We start from the raw sequence: 17,542 nt of genomic DNA, 5'->3' as shown, positions 1-17,542 counted from the left end.
AGAAAAAATGAATATGAAATAGAAAAAGTGAAACAGACTAGATAAAAGTAAAAGATCATGTTTCACTTTTTCTATTTCATATTCAGTGCTCCCATTTCATTTAGTTTATGTTCTCCAATTTCTCCATCTCTTTTTTTTTTGATGTTCTTACTCAAGCCTTTATCAAGTGTAGTAGAAAAGCTTTTGTACACATATATAATTATGTATAATATGTATATTTTAGAAAACATAAATTTTTGCCTAACTAAAAAGTTTATGACATTTTGATTCCACTTGTTTGACTTAGTATGAATAGAATGCCAAATTTCTAATTTAAAAATAGATATGCAACAAGTAACAGTGGTTTACTGTATACCATAGGGAACTATAGTCAATACCTTGTAATAACCTATGATGGAAAATAATTTCAAAAATAATAATGTGTATTTGTATAACCGAATCACTTTGCTGTGAACCTGAAACATTGTAAGTGAACTACACTTCAATAAAAAAATATGTATTTAAAATATATGTATTTTTTTAAAAGATTAAAGCAAAATACTAACATTGGGAAATCAGGTAAAGGTCATCTGGGGATTTTTATATTATTCTTACAACTTTTCTGTAAGTCTCAAAGAAAATATTAAAAGGTGAAACAAGTCCAAATAATTCATTCTTAGGACACTTTTACACACAAAAAAATATGAATAGCAATCAAAAACAAAATGCCTAAGAGAAAACCTAGTAGAAGATGGGCAAAACCTCTGAGGGAAATTCAAGACCTAACTGAAAGGAGGGATATACGATGTCAATGAATTGGGAGACTCAAAATTGTTAATCATCCTCAAATTTATACATAGATTCAATCTAGTCACAATCAAAATACATTTAGGCTTTTTTTCTTGGGGGGGGGGGGGGCGGTGAAAAGTGACAAGCTGATTCCAAAACTTATACAAAATCCAAAAGGCCTAGAAAGACCAACACAGTTGGCAAGAAAAGAAACAGTGTTAGAGGAGTTAATAAAAAGTAACACTCATAAATTAAAATCATTCAGACAGTGTAAAGATACAATACTTAAGAAATACAGTATTGGTGCCAGGACAGACAAATAATACAATGGAACAGAGTAGACTGTCATAAAGGACAGACACATATGCCCTTCTGCTTATGACAAAGGTGACACTGCAATGGGGAAAGAGCCTGTTCAGTAAAGGATTCTGAGTCAGTTGGATGTCCATATGAATCCTGGAGAAGGAAATGGCAACCTGACCCTTATCTTACACAGATATCAATCCCAGAAGAAATGTACAATTATATGCAAGAGAAAGTAATTAAATTGCTATAATATTTCACCATGGAATATCTACCTTTTGAGACACAGATGCAAGAACAGACATTTGGACTCACTGGGAGGAGTTGTTGTTGTTCAGTCGCTCAGTCATGTCTGATTCTTTGCAACTTCACAGACTGCAGCACACCAGACTTCCCTGTGGTTCACCATCTCCCAGAGCTTGCTCAAACTCATGTCCACTGAGTCAGGGATGCTATCCAACCATCTAAACCTCTGTCATCCCCTTCTCCTCCTGCTTTCAATCTTTCCCAGCATAAAGATCTTTTCTAATGAACCAGCTCTTCGAATCAGGTGGCCAAAGTATAGGAGCTTTAGCTTTAGCATCCATCCTTCTAATGAATATTCAGGACTGACTTCCTTTAGGATTGATGGGTTTGATCTCCTTGCAGTCTAGGGGACTCTCAAGAGATTTCTCCAACACCAGAGCTCAAAAGCATCAATTCTTCAGCATTCAGCCTTCTTTATGGTTCAACTCTCACATCCACACATGACTACTGGAAAAACCATGGCTTTGACTATATGGACCTTCGTTGACAAAGTAATGTCTCTGCTTTGTAATATGCTGTCTAGGTTGGTCATAGCTTTTCCTTCAAGGAGCAAGTGTCTTTCAATTTAATGGCTGCAGTCATCATCTGCAGTGGTTTTGGAGCCCAAGAAAATAAAGTCTGCCGCTGGTTCCATTGTTTCCCCCACCTATTTGCCATGAAGTGATGGGACCAGATGCCATAATCTTCATTTTTTGAATGTTGAGTTTTAAGCCAGCTTTTTCACTCTCCTCTGTCACCTTCATCAGGAGGCTCTTTAGTTCCTCTTCACATTCTGCCATAAATGCGGTGTCGTCTGCACATCTCAGGTTATTGATATTTGTCCTGGAAATCTGATTCCAGCTTGTGCTTCACCCAGCCTGTCATTTCTCATGATGTACTCTGCATATAAGTTAAATAAGCAGGGTGACAATATATGGCCTTGGCGCACTCCTTTCCCAATTTGGAACTAGTCCATTGTTCCATATCCTGTGGTCACTGCTGAGTTTTCCATATTTTCTGGCATATTGAGTGCAGCATTTTCACAGCATCATGTTTTAGGATTTGAAATAGCTAAGCTAGAATTCCATCTAGCTTTGTTGGTATTGATGCTTTCTGAAGCCCATTTGACTTTGTACTCCAAGATGTCTGGCTCAAGGTGTGTGATTATCTGAGTTATTAAGATTATCTGGGTCATTAAGATTTTTTGTGTAGCTCTTCTGTGTATTCTTGCCACCTCTTCTTAATATCCTCTGGTGTGTTAGGTCCATACTATTTCTGTCCTATATTGTGCCCATCTTTGCATGAAAGTTCCCTTGGTATCTCTAATTTTCTAGAATACATCTCTAGTCTTTTCCATTCTGTTGTTTTCCTCAATTTCTTTGCATTCTTCACTTAGGATGGCTTTCTTATCTCTCCTGGATATACCTTGGACCTCTGCATTCAGATGGGTATATCTTTCCTTTTCTCCTTTGCTTTTCATTTCTATTCTTTTCTCAGCTATTTGTAAGGCCTCCTCAGACAGCCATTTTGCCTTTTTGCATTTCTTTTTCTTGGGGATGGTTTTGATCACCACCTCCTGTACAATGTCATGAACCTCTGTCCATAGTCCTTCAGGCACTCTATCAGATCTAATCTCTTGAATCTATTTGTTGATGGAGGGGATGATTTGAGAGAATACCATTGAAACATATACATTACCATATGCAAAATAGATAGACAAGAGTTTGATGTATAATGCAGGGCTCCCAAATCTGGTGATCTGTGACAATCTGGAGGGATGGGATAGGGAGGAAGATGGGAGGAGCGGACAGGATGGAGGGGACAAATGGATGCCTATGGTCGATCCATACTGATGTATGGTGAAAAAAATCACAATAATATAAAGTAGTTATTAAAAAGAGAAATTAACTTTTAAAGCCAGTTTTCCCTCACCCTCTGTTCTTGGGGACATTTCACACCAGGAGCATCCTAAGTACCAGTAGCCTTTCCCTCTCTCTTACCTGAGCAAATCACAGAAGCTGTGTTGCCACGGGAACAGTCAGGACCACCCAGAGCAGTCACAGGGCAACTCCACAGGAAGGACTCAGCCCCTGAGCAGTGAAATCGGGCTGTTGATATCCGATCACCTCTTCCCACCAAGTGTGGTCCTCCAGGGGTGGAGATGGCGACTCCACAGCCAAACTGATGACAGACAACGTTGGCATTAGCCAGACTCCAGTGGGAGGCACAGAGCACTCTCCACCCTCCAGAAATGTTCATCTCAACCTGCCCTTCACACTGAGAGGAGCCGTTTGTCATGAGCCGGACTTCTGAGTATGCTGGATATGAGACAACAGAATTTCAGAAATATCTAATGATTTCTGACCTGAACAGAGTGTGCAGGGAGGTTAGTCCTGACCTACATCTCACCTGAACAGACAAGCTGAACAGCTCCACTGTGGTGACAAGTGCCCCCTGGACAGGGCACTCTGGGGCAGGACCAGAGCTTAGGCTCCTCCCCCTCACACCTGAACTCTTCAGCCCAGATGCGGCCATCTGACTCTCTGAAGAGCTCATGTCCCAGGACTGACACAGCTTTGCCACACCTCAGCTCTGCACAGATGACTTGGGCAGTGGGGAGTGTGAAGTTTCCATCAGACACTGGGATCCAGTCTTCTCCAGAATAAACTTCTACTCGCCCTGAGCAGGGTCCATCCTCTCCAACCAGATGCACAAATCCTGAGAGAAACAAATAAATAAACCCACTGCACGTTCATGATCCTGGCTTGGCAACTGGAAACATGTCACAGGCAATGGTGTGAAAGCTTTTATTTTCCAGGACTGAGGCATTAAGAGAAAATATGACAGTGTCAGAATTGCATTTTCATGGGCAAGTGTTGGAAGAGAAATCCAGAAGGATTTGCAGAGTCAGTTTAGAATGGACGAATTCCAAAAACCTATATTTGATGTTGGTTAGGATGAGAATTCCTCATTTAAGGGTCTGGAAACTATAGGGCCCAAGGAAACTGCACTGCAATGGGCATCAGACTTGGGTGCAGAACTGAACTAACCCAGAGTGAAATAGGTCCTTGGGATTCAAGAGTTTAGAGAACTAAGATCCAGACAAGGTTAGAAGGCCATCCTGACATTTCTGGGGCTAGAAGTCCAGCCGGATTTTTCTCAGGAGTCAATACTCAAGTCACTGATACAAGGGAAATCAATCAAGAGATCTGAGCGCAGGTCAATCTATAAACAGACTTATGACTCATGGAAGGAAAGCTAGATATTATAACAAGTCTACTTCTTATGATTCCCATATGTTTCTCATAATCTCTGATGGTGAGAAATTCCAAGAATTTCTTATCCAACTTGAATTGTGAAAAGAAATTGTCCATAAATGAGTTTGAATATGAAGAAAGGTCAGAGTCATAGGAGAAAGGGTTGGTCCTAGCCATCTTTCAAGAAAGCCTAGGATTTACCAATGAACCCAGGAGAGAATGAGTTCTCAGTGGGACTATCTATACAAGATGACTAACTGTGTTGATAGTTCATATTACTGGTTTTCTTCCAACACATGAGAATCTTAGCAAATGCTATGGAGTGAAGGTAATTTAATGTTTTTAAATTCTATCTATATGCTAAATGGTGCTTCCCAGGTGGCACTAGTGGTAAAGAAGCCCCCTGCCAAGGCACAAGTTCAATCCCTGGGAGGAGGGCATAGCACCAGTATTCTGTCCTGGAGAATCTCATGGATGAGGGAGCCTGATGGGCTACAGTTCATAGAGTCACAAAGAGTCAGACATGACTGAAGAGACCTAGCATGCACTTATAGGCTAACTTCAAACTACTTTCCTATTTCTTGAGAAATAGTCATCATGCTGTTAAAAAAAAAAAAAAAAAAGGAGAGGGAGAAGAAGAGAAGACAGAGCAAACAGCCATATATAATTTACAGATTTCTACTTTACAAAAGCCTCAATATGGATGAAAGAAAGATTTGGGGAAAATATTTGTCCAGCAAGTTTTTAACACATTTTACCCATGTGCTCCTTCCATCTGCGACCTAATCCTGTTTCCCTTTCCCATTTCTCCCACTGCAGACAAGAGAAAACAATCCTAAGAGCTACAAATGGATGGAAAAGAGACTCTGAAAGGGAAGAACTTTTGTAGGAGTGGAGTGTGGTGGGAGGAGGGGTAGGTTAAACTAGGAGTGGATGGAGTATGAAACTGAAAGAGGGAGACTACGGGAAAGACTCACGACATGATTTGACATTCAGGGACCACATTTTGGATAGAGGAAAGGTAACCTAATGAAAAAAAAAAAAAAACTTATCATCATAAAAAACAATTTTTAAATACAATTGCCTGATTTCTGACTGTGCTTATAATTATTTATGTACAGGGTGGAATTCTTTCTGATAAAGGACTCTGATTTCAGAAGTATGAGAACATTGAAGGTTCAGAAAGAATATGTCAATAGAATAAAAATCTACTATAGAGAACAGGTGAGAACAGAAAAGACACTATAGAAATTAATGAATCGAAGGACCAGCTTGACCACTTATCCAAGAGGGAATGGTAAGAGCCAGGATGATCTGTTAGCCTTTTGTTACTTACCCACTTTCAACTCCCCAGTCCAGCTTAGGACATCTGGTGTGGTCTGGCTGGGAGTTTGGTCATAGGATACACATTCTAATTAAAACATTTTTACTTAACAGGTTGTTAGTTTCTATATCAATCCCATGAGATTACAAATTTAAAAAGAACAAGAAAGAAATATTTCTTGTATGCTGTTTAATATACCAAGATACATGCTAAACACTCAATTATATGCTAAATAATCAATAAAGTCTTGTACACATCAGGATAGAAACTTCTGAAACATATTATTATTTCTTTTTTATTTTCTACTTGATTTTAAATTTTATATAAAAGGATATGTGTGTGAAAATTGTAAGAAAATTTGTGCAATAGGAGGCTGGTGTGAGTGGATAAAGGTATTAAATATAATAAAAATACATCCTTGTCTGGTCTCTTGCTGTACAGACCTCCTGTATCCTTAGGCACACATAGCATCCTCCACACCACACCTGGACCTGCAGTGATGCTCAGAGAACCCCATATGGCCTTTGACATCTCCCATTGCCCTTCTTCTTCCTCTTAGCTAGTATAAGTCTCCTCCACCTTCTTCAAAAATTACAGGTGTCTTCTTACTCCTATTCCTATCAAACAAGCCCCCAAACACAATTCTCTTATATCATTGAAGACATCAGGTATAAAATATAATTTATTACCACAAAACATAGGAATTCATATTTTATTGCCTATATCTTTGACTTGTCAGCGTGTGGCTAAGTGTTCCTCCAAAATTTTGGTTTATACAGAGGTTTTAAAGAAAAAAAAAGGACAGACAATCCTTCCTAGTAACAATGAAAGGAGAACCCAGACTCAGAACATATCATCAACAACTCTATTGTCCTACCAGTCAAAGAGCTATGAATATTCAAATCTAAATTTTCAAAGGGGACTTTCAATTTGGCACAAATCCATAAGTTCCTCTCCGATTTGTTTGATGATGTCCCCTGTGCCTCCACTCCTACTAACCTAGCACAAAATGTGTTTTGCACTATATATACAGAAAGGACTCCATCCTGGAAGGTACAGCCTCATTCTAGCCCTTTCCTCCCATGGGCTCACTGTGCAAAGCAGGTGCGTGTGGTGATTTGCAAATGCTTCACTCTTCCAAAAGTAAATTATATAAAAATGAGTATCAATTTTTATTGGGATATAGATTAAGCTATATCAGGTAAGATCACTGGAGAAGAAATAGCAGAGACTTGTAAGAGGAAAGTAGCAATAAATGAAGCCCATCAGGAAATCAGTCCTGAATATTCATTGGAAGGACTGATGCTGAAGCTGAAACTCCAATACTTTGGCCACCTGATGGGAAGAATTGACTCCTTTGCAAAGACCCTGATTATAGGCAAGACTGAAGACAGGAGAAGAAGGGGAGAACAGAGGATGAGATGGTTGGATGGCATCACCGACTCAATAGACATGAGTTTGAGTAAGCTTTGGCAGTTGGTAATGGATAGGGAAGCCCGGCATGCTGCAGTCCATGGGTAGCAAAGAGTCGGACACCACTGAGCGACTGAAGTGAACTGATCACTCACAGATACTTTATGCATTCAAGGAGGATATCTCAGACGTCTCTAGCTTACACATCTATTGCCCTGGTAATCAGACACCATCTTCCTTGGAGCTTTCTGTTCTTTCAATAGGTGGGCAATTCACTGATCATACCTGAGCAGGTAACTCCTGCATCCTCGTCATGACCACAGTTGTGCTTCCCCCAGCCACGGGAAGGGCACTGCCACACGTGGGACTCCATTCTTCCACAATACACATGATCCAACCAGATGGGTCCTGATCCCGCCCAAAAGGGAGCAGACTCCACAGCACTGAGGACTTCTCCACAGCCCAGCTGCCTGCACACCAAACGGGCACCGTCCAGGTCCCAGCTGTCATCACAGATGGTGCCCCAGGAACCCTGGTGAAGGATCTCCACTCTCCTGGTGCAGGGCCCGCCCCCGTCCACCAGGCAGAGCTGTCTGCTGTCTGAGGAGACAGAAATGGGGCAATGGGGTGCTGACCAGGAGATGAGAAAGATCTTCTGTCCTGTGGGACCCTCACCGGAGCAGTTGGGGGCGCTCTCTTCAGAAGCTGATGCTGTGGAGCCATTGCCCTGTGGAACATTTGGATCTGGTTTCTTATGGAAGTGATAAGAGCATAACAAGGATGAAAAAGGACAAAAACAGGAAATATTACTACTAGGTAGCCTGAGACAGATGGTGTTACAAGGTCCTATCAGAGTTAACATTCTGATTTGTAGAGCTCTGCACAGAATCTGAGAAAGATTTACAGGAAATGTTGGTCTCTCTACCCTGAGGGGTTAAATGAGTTCAGAGTCACAGGATTAGGCTGGTAGCTGGATGTATTCTTTATAAGCTACACACTCTTGGTCATTGACTTTAGAGTCAGGCAGTGGCCTCATCAGAAGCTTCGGGAAGCAGCCATGAATCCTCTATCATTAAAATCATTCTCCTTGGTATAGTCATGAGAACTGAAAAACAAATGGTCTGTGAGACACCATGGTTTACCCCAGAATAGTTCACTTATGATTCTAAGCTTCAAACTCCAGATCTGGATACTTAGTTTCAAAAAATATAATCTCTTTGAGTAGATTAAACAACCCTGCATGAGAGATGATGTCAGAAGATATTGACTGACATTGGCCAGATTCCACTGGGAATCACAGAATGCAGCTTCTTCTCCCAAATGAATATAATCTCTCCTTGGACATTGTGTCAGGAATTGCTATTATATAAAATTTGGAGTTATTTGTTCTCTAGGGGAAAATATGTATTTCTAACTCTCAGAGCAAAAATATGTTATAGTCCTGCTTTGAAAGCCTTTGAACAAACAATATTGACAGACACACTACATTATTCTGTCCTTTGATACATAACCAGTCATGGAAAGAAAGGGTAAATGATGTCTATCACTGTTGTAGTTTAAGTAAGTGAAAACTAGAGAATAAAACCTCAAATTCTGTACTTCCATGAAGAATGGAAGAGAAAGCAGGCCAATGGTCTGGTTAGGCACAACTTTAAATGCTGGAAATTTTCTTTAAGTAAAGGTATCATTGGAAAAGACTCTGACGCTGGGAGGGATTGAGGGCAGGAGGAGAAGAGGACGACAGAGGATGAGATGGCTGGATGGCATCACCAACTCGATGGACGTGAGTTTGAATGAACTCTGGGAGGTGATGGACAGGGAGGCCTGGCGTGCTGCAATTCATGCGGTCGCAAAGAGTCGGACATGACTGAACGACTGAACTGAATTGAAAAGTATCAGAAATTTGTGGACACAACATGGACTAAATATGTTAAAATTCTAAAGAGTGGAGATCATGTAATATGTTTCAATGTTAGCCAAGGATCTACAGCTTCTTTTTCTCTGGAGGAATTTCCCAATTTGGTGCCTAGGTTAATGGCTCAGAATCTGGGCTCAAGAAACAGAGGACTCCTATTTGGACAGAGAAGCCAGCATAATTTTAGGTTACCTGGTGGTGAGACAGAATTGGAGACCTGAAATCCTTTCTCACACAACAGATTTTTTTCCTCGAATATGTGCTCATTATACAAGTCATGAAGCTGGCAGGAAGCCAAAGACCTATGTCAAAAGTCTTGGAGAGCAGAATGGATATTCCCTTACTCTCTTGGGTGCTGAGCTTCCAAAATATCCAGGTTTTCAACCAAAATCTTTGAAGGCCCATGCCACATGGACAGAGAGATAAGAGGTGGATTGAGTGCTACCAAAACTGCAACCTAGACTTGTTACAGCTCAGTTCTCAGTTGTATTTATACATTTGAGTGATCTTCAACCCTTCTCCTACTTGCTTAACAAAACAGAATATGAATCCTCTCAAGGGTTAGAAAATGTATCTGGAGGATCATTTTTTCAATGCCGAGGACATGGGATGACATGACATATTAACAAAGTGAAAAAAAAAAGAAAATAAGAGAAGGCAGAGACTCACAGGATAGAGGTGCTGGAGTTAGCAGATATAGATTTTAACTAAGATCAATATATCCAGGAAAAAAGAGGAAATGAGAGAATAAATGGTGAAAAGATGAAAAACATTAACAACTTATTATAACTATAAAAATCAAGGAACAGGTACCAACTGAAAATAAAATGTCTAGAGAGTTGAATTAATAAGTTTAGAAGAATTTTAGATAGAACTCAACACAGAATTACTGACTTAGAGGAGTCCTAGAGATGAGAGATGGGAAGAAGGAGGAGTGGGATAGGAGGAGAAGAGAAGCTAAGACAGAGGGACAGAGCAGCAGAAGTAATAATTGAAGATATAATAACTGATAATTTTTTTTTTAATGGATGGATGGGCATGAAAACTCCCACACCTAGTAAAGCTGCTGAAAATCAAAGGAAAAAGGAAAATTTGGAATAATAACAGATCTGTTTAATACAAAAGAAGGGGGGAAAGAGAGGAAAAAGGAACATAAAGCACATGGGTCAATTAAAAGGAAATGATAGATACTAGCCCAACAATACCAATAACTGCACTTACAGTAAATTGGTTAGATATTTCAAATTAATGCCCATCTTGATAAAACCACAAAATTCATGTAAATGCTACCATGAAGATATTCAGCTTATATATGAGGGTAAAGAAAGTAAAATGATGTAAAGTAAAATGAAAGTAAAATGATGTAAAGTAAAATGAAAGTAAAATGATGGGGAAAATGTACATACTGTGTGAATCCTAACCGTAAGAAAACTGGAGTAGCTATACAAATGTTACAGAAAGTAGACTTCAAAGCAAGATGTGCTAATTGAGTTAAAAGGGGTATTTTCATGATTATAACAGGATACACCCTTAATGAAGATATTATAGATATTAAAATCCAAGAAAATGTCAAAACATTGCTTTGAAATATAGAATAATACTTGACAGAATGAAAACAGTAATAGACAAAATCATAATCAAAATGTGGGGACTTTAACATGTATTTTGCAATAGCATGCAGACCAAGTATACAAAAAAGAATGAAGAATATAGCAGATGTAAACAACAGTTACCTAAATAACATATATAGAGCAATACACCCAACAATGAAAGAACTTGTTATTTACATTATTGTAAATTCACTGCAAACTTTCATTTTTAAATGATCATCAGTTCAGCTCAGTTCAGTCACTCAGTCGTGTCTGACTGCAACTCCATGGACTGCAGCACGCCAGGCCTCCCTGTCCATCACCAACTCCCAGAGTTTACTCAAACTCATGTCCATCGAGTCAGTGATGCCATCCAACCATTTCATCCTCTGCTGTCCCCTTCTCCTCCCACCTTCAACCTTTCCCAGCATCAGAGTCTTTTCAAATGAGTCACTTCTTCCCATCAGGTGGCCAAAGTATTGGAATTTCAGCTTCAGCATCAGTCCTTCCAATGAACATTCAGGACTGATTTCCTTCAGAATGGACTGGTTGGATCTCCTTGCAGTCTAAGGGACTCTCAAGAGTCTTCTCCAACACCACAGTTCAAAAGCATCAACTCTTCGGTGCTCAGCCTTCTTCACAGTCCAACTCTCACATCCATACATGACTACTGGCAAAACCACAGCCTTGACTAGATGGACCTTTGTTCACAAAGTAATGTCTCTGCTTTTTAATATGCTGTCTAGGTTGTTCATAGCTTTTCTTCCAAGGAGTAAGTGTCTTTTAATTTCATGGCTACAGTCACCATCTGCAGTGATTTTGGAGCCTCCCAAAATAAAGTCTGTCACTGTTTCCACTGTTTCCCCATCTATTTGCCATGAAGTGATGGGACCGGATGTCATGATCTTAGTTTTCTGAATGTTGAGCTTTTTCACTCTCCTCCTTCACTTTTATCAAGAGGCTCTTTAGTTCTTCACTTTCTGCCATAAGGGTGGTGTCATCTGCATATCTGAGGTTATTGATATTTCTCCCAGCAATCTTGATTCCAGCTTGTGTTTCATCCAGCCCAGAATTACTCATGATGTACTCTTCATATTAGTTAAATAAGCAGGGTGACAATATACTGCCTTGACTTACTCCTTTCCCTATTTGGAACTAGTCTGTTGTTCCATGTCCAGTTCTAACTACTGCTTCCTGACCTGCATATAGATTTCTCAAGAGGTAGGTCAGGTGGTCTGGTACTCCCATCTCTTGAAGAATTTTCCACAGTTTGTTGTGATCCACATAGTCAAAGACTTTGGCATAGTCAACAAAGCAGAAATGGATGTTTTGATGATCATGTGATAGAGCAAAAACCTTCAGAGAATTGAATTTATACAGAATATTTACTTTGACCAGAGTGAAATTAAGTATTAATAAGAAAATATAGTTAGCCATCCCTACTGAGAAAATTAAGAAATATTCTTCCAAAGAATTCCTGGGTCTGGAAATAGCTTTCAAACTTGAAAATATTGTGAAATAATGGTAACAAAGATATGCTGTAACTAAATTCTTCCAATGCAACTAAAGTAGTGTCTAAGGGAAATTTATACCCTAGATTTAGAAAAGAGGGGAAACATAAAATGAAAAAATGTAAGCTTTCATTTAAGAAGCTAGGATATGGGAAATAAAGCCTAAAGGATGTACAAGATTGGAATTAATAAAAAAAAATAAAGTTAATCTAAAAAAGAAAGTAAGCATAAGACAAAGACAATAGAGGAAAGCTGTTCAAACATGCCTCATGAAAATTGATCAACACTGAGCAATACTAATCAAGAGCAGAGAGAAAAAACTTAATACCAGAATGAAAAGGCAAATCACTATAAATTATACAGATTTTTTGGTCATAGTTTTGAAATGCTATATACACATTTAATGTGGATAAATATCCAGAAGAGTTCCAGTTTCTCCACAACCTTGTCAACATTTGTCTTTTTTTTAATTATAGCCATTTTGACAGGTGTAAGATGACATCTCATTGTGGTTTTCATTTACATTTCTCTGATGATTAGAGATGTCAGTATATTTTCATATCCCTGTTAGCTATCCATATGTCTTCTTTGGTGAAATGGATAGTTCCTGACTAATTTCTTTAATCAGTTTATTAGAGATTTTGTTGTTGTTGCTTTTGTTTTACTCTTGAGCTGTAGGGTTCTTATATATTTTGCAAATTAATCCCTTATATGATTTGCTGTAAGGTGCCTTTTCACTCTACTGTTGTTTCTTTTACTGTTGTGCTGGTGTTCAGTCATTCAGTCGTGTCCAACTCACTGCAACCCCATGGAGTATAGCCTGCCAGGCTCCTCTGTCTATGAGATTTCCCAGGCAAGAATACTGGAGTAAGTTGCCATTTCCTTCTCCAGGGGATCTTCCGGACCCAGGGGTTGAATCCATGTCTTGTGTGTCTCCTCCACTGGCAGGTGAACTCTTTACCACTGAGCCATCTGGGATAATCTCACTTGTCTATTTTTACCTATTCTTTTGGTGTCATGCCCATCAGATCACGAAATAATATATTTTTATTTTGAAATTATAAGTAAAAATACCACATATCTAAGATATAATTCCTAACTGGTGACAATACTACACCATCATACACAATAAAATAAATTTATATGCAGTAAGGTTTTAAATATTACTTAGTGGAATTATAAAATCATTTGTAGAAAATAAACTTGATTAAAAGTTATTTTGAGATGGAGAATGGCATTTGAAACATTGCATTAAAGGCATAGTCAAAAAACTAAAACGTTATAAATTTGGTCACATAATCTCCCATACACATATACAAACCTAAAATCATACACAAAAGATGGGGAAATATTTCCAAATAATGTTTAAAAAAATGGTAAATGATGTTAGTTTATAGAGTTCCTAAAAATAAATAAGAAAATTTGTAAAATATTCTAGAGAAAAAAATTAAAGATGGAGAAAGATATCTGAAACACCTATAAATATTTACTTATTAATCACTCTCCACATTCAGTAACAAATATAAACACAGGTGTCTATAAAGGCACACACACACACTAACACACCGCTGAATGAAGGAAAGACCTTGCATACTTTAATTAACCTGTGTTTATTCTATTAGGACAGTGCTTGTACATTGTATGCACTCATTCAACAAGTATGGATGGAGAACATTTTCTAAATACCATGATAAGTGCTTGTTAAATATTTATTAAATAAATGATCAGATGAATAAAATTCAGTGAAATATGTTTTCTTTAAATCAATGCTAATCAACAAAATAGTGAAGCAAATATAAATTAATGATAAATGGTTTATGAAAATAAAGTGTATTAAAGAAAATTAGTCCATAAACACAGAATAAATTTATATTTAAAATTTCCCTTATATACTTTTTAATATAAATGTATTTATTTTAATTGGAGGCTAATTACTTTACAATATTGTTTTGGTTTTGCCATACATCAACATGAATCCATCACGGGTTTCAGTGGAAAATTGTTAAATAGATTCTAAACTACTCTCATCTATTATTCAATATGACATACGCACAAGAGAATATTTCTGTAGTAAGAAGAAGCTCTTTAAGGGAATATACAGATTTACCAAGTAGACTTAAAAAAAAGATAGACAAATAGCTACTGAGTAAAGCAAAACCCTCCTTGCTATTCTTTGGAACTCTGCATTCAAATGGGTATACCTTTCCTTTTCTCCTTTGCTTTTTGCTTCTCTTCTTTTCACAACTATTTGTAAGGCCTCCTTGACAGTCATTTTGCTTTTTTGCATTTGTTTTTCTTGGGGATGGTCTTGCTCCCTGTCTCCTGTACAATGTCATGAACCTCCATCCATAGTTCATCAGGCACTCTGTCTATCAGGTCTAGTCCCTTAAATCGATTGTCACTTCCACTGTATAATCGTAAGGGATTTTTTTAGGTCATACCTGAATGGTCTAGTGGTTTTCCCTACTTTCTTCAATTTAAGTCTGAATTTGGCAATAATGAGTTCATGATCTGAGCCACAATCAGCTCCTGGTCTTGTTTTTGCTGACCGTATAGAGCTTCTCCATCTTTGGCTGCAAAGAATATAATAATCAATCTGATTTTGGTGTTGACCGTCTGGTGATGTCCATGTGTTGAGTCCTCTCTTGTGTTGCTGGAAGAGAGTGTTTCCTATGACTAGTGCATTCTCTTGGCAAAACTCTGTTAGCCTTTACCCTGCCTTCATTCCTTACTCCAAGGCCAAATTTTCCTGTTACTCCAGGTGTTTCTTGACTTCCTACTTTTGTACTCCAGTCCTATATAATGAAAGGGACTTCTTTTGGGGGTGTTAGTTCTAGAAGATCTTGTAGGTCTTCATAGAAGCTTCATAGCTTCAACTTCAGCTTCTTCAGCATTACTGGTTCGGGCATGCTGCTACTTCTGCTAAGTTGCTTCAGTCGTGTCCAACTCTGTGTGACCCCATAGATGGCAGCCCACCAGGCTCCCCTGTCCCTGGGATTCTCCAGGCAAGAATACTGTAGTGGGTTGCCATTTCCTTCTCCAATGCATGAAAGTGAAAACTGAAAGTGAAGTCACTCAGTCGTCTCCAACTCCCAGAGACCCCAAGGACTGCAGCCTACCAGGCTCCTCCGTCCATGGGATTTTCCAGATAAGTGTACTGGAGTGGGTTGCCATTGCACAGACTTGGAATACTGTGATACTGAATGGTTTGCCTTGGAAATGAACAGAGATCATTCTGTTATTTTTGAGATTGCATCAAAGCACTGCATTTAGAACTCTTTTGTTTGCTATGATGGTTACTTCATTTTTTCTAAGGGATTCTTGCCCACAGTAGTAGATATAATGGTCATTTGAGTTAAATTCACCAATTCCAGTCCATTTTAGTTCGCTGATTCCTAAAATGTCTACGTTCACTTTTGTCATCTCCTGTTTGACCACTTGCAATTTGCCTTGCTTCATGGACCTAGCATTCCAGGTTCCTATGCAATATTGTTCTTCACAGCATTGGACTTTGCTTCTATCCCCAGTCACATCCACAGCTGAGTGTTGTCTTTGCTTTGACTCCGTCTCTTCATTCTTACTGGAGTTATTGTTCCACTGATCTCCGGTAGCAATTTGGGCACCTACCAAACTGGGGAGTTCATCTTTCAGTGTCCTATCTTTTTGCCCTTTCATACTGTTCATGGGGTTCTCAAGGCAGGAATACCGAAGTGGTTTGCCATTCCCTTCTCCAGTGGACCACATTTTGTCAGGACTCTCCACCATGACCCGTCCATCTTGGGTGGCCATATTGGCATGGCTCATAGTTTCACTGAGTTAGGCAAGGCGTGGTCCATATGATCAGATTGGTCAGTTTTCTGTAATTGTGGTTTTCAGTTTGTCTGCCCTCTGATGGAGGAGGATAAGAGGCTTATGGAAGTTCCCTGAAGGGAGAGAATAATAAGGAAAGATAAGAAGCCTTCCTCAGTGACCAGTGCAAAGAAATAGAGGAAACCAATAGAATGCAAAAGACTAGAGATCTCTTCAAGAAAATTAGAGATACCAAGGGAATATTTAATGCAAAGATGGGCTCAATAAAGGACAGAAATGGTATGGGCCTAACAGAAGCAGAAGATATTAAGAAGAGGTGGCAAGAATACACAGAAGAAATATACAAAAAAGATCTTCATGACCCAGATAATCACGATAGTATGATCACTCACCTAGAGCCAGACATCCTGGAATGCAAAGTCAAATGGGCCTTAGGAAGCATCACTATGAACAAAGCTAGTGGAGGTGATGGAATTCCAGTTGACCTATTTCAAATCCTAAAAGATGATGCTGTGAAAGTGCTACACTCAATATGCCAGCATATTTGAAAACTCAGCAGTGGCCACAGGACTGGAAAAGGTCAGTTTTCATTCCAATCCCAAAGAAAGGCAATGTCTACAAATGTTTAAACTACCACACAATTGCACTCATATCACACACTAGCAAAGTAATGCTGAAAATTCTCTAAGCTAAGCTTCGACAGTACATGAACCATGAACTTCCAGATGTTCAAGCTGGTTTTTAAAAAGGCAGAGGAACCAGAGATCAAGTTGCCAACATCTGTTGGATCATCGAAAAAGCAAGAGAGTTCCAGAAAAACATCTGTCTCTGTTTTATTGACTATGCCAAAGCCTTTGACTGTGTGGATCACAAGAAACTGTGGACAATTCTTCAAGAGATGGGAATACCAGACCACCTGATCTGCTTCTTGAGAAATTTGCATGCAGGTCAGGAAGCAACAGTTAGAACTGGACATGGAACAACAGACTAGTTCCTAATAGGGAAAGAAATATATCAAGGCTGTATATTGTCACCCTGCTTATTTAACTTATATGCAGAGTACATCATGAGAAATGCTGGGCTGGATGAAGCACAAGCTGGAATTAAGATTGCCAGGAGAAATATCAATAACCTCAGATATGCAGATGACACCACACTTATGGCAGAAAGTGAAGAACTAAAGAGCCTCTTGATGAAAGTGAAAGAGGAGAGTGAAAAAGTTGGCTTAAAGCTCAACATTCAGAAAACTAAGATCATGGCATCTTGTCCCATCATTTCATGGCAAATAAATGGGGAAACAATGGAAACAGTGACAGACTTTTATTTTGGGGGGGCTCCAAAATCACTGCAGATGGTGACTGCAGCCA

General features: G+C 39.0%; 1 protein-coding gene across 2 annotated transcripts in view; it reads right to left on the bottom strand.

Moving 5' to 3' along the window:
* The window catches only part of LOC139176082 (antigen WC1.1-like), a 32,124-nt gene that overhangs the window by 8,553 nt on the left and 6,029 nt on the right, over positions 1–17,542 (bottom strand). The window contains exons 2-4 of one of the 2 annotated variants that reach the window (XM_070788657.1): positions 7,636–16,288; positions 3,766–4,074; positions 3,357–3,674 (exon numbers count right to left, since the gene is read on the bottom strand). In XM_070788657.1, the coding sequence (XP_070644758.1) occupies positions 3,357–3,674; positions 3,766–4,074; positions 7,636–8,212 (1,204 nt within the window). In that variant the 5' untranslated portion in view covers positions 8,213–16,288. The remainder of the gene's footprint in view (positions 1–3,356; positions 3,675–3,765; positions 4,075–7,635; positions 16,289–17,542) is intronic. The other variant, XM_070788658.1, reaches the window with a different exon arrangement.

The sequence above is a fragment of the Bos indicus genome, chromosome 5, assembly GCF_029378745.1.
Source record: "Bos indicus isolate NIAB-ARS_2022 breed Sahiwal x Tharparkar chromosome 5, NIAB-ARS_B.indTharparkar_mat_pri_1.0, whole genome shotgun sequence".
In the NCBI taxonomy this organism is placed as follows: domain Eukaryota; kingdom Metazoa; phylum Chordata; class Mammalia; order Artiodactyla; family Bovidae; genus Bos; species Bos indicus.
The sequence above is the reverse complement of the archived record's forward strand: the minus strand, read 5'-3'. Positions and strand labels throughout refer to the sequence as shown.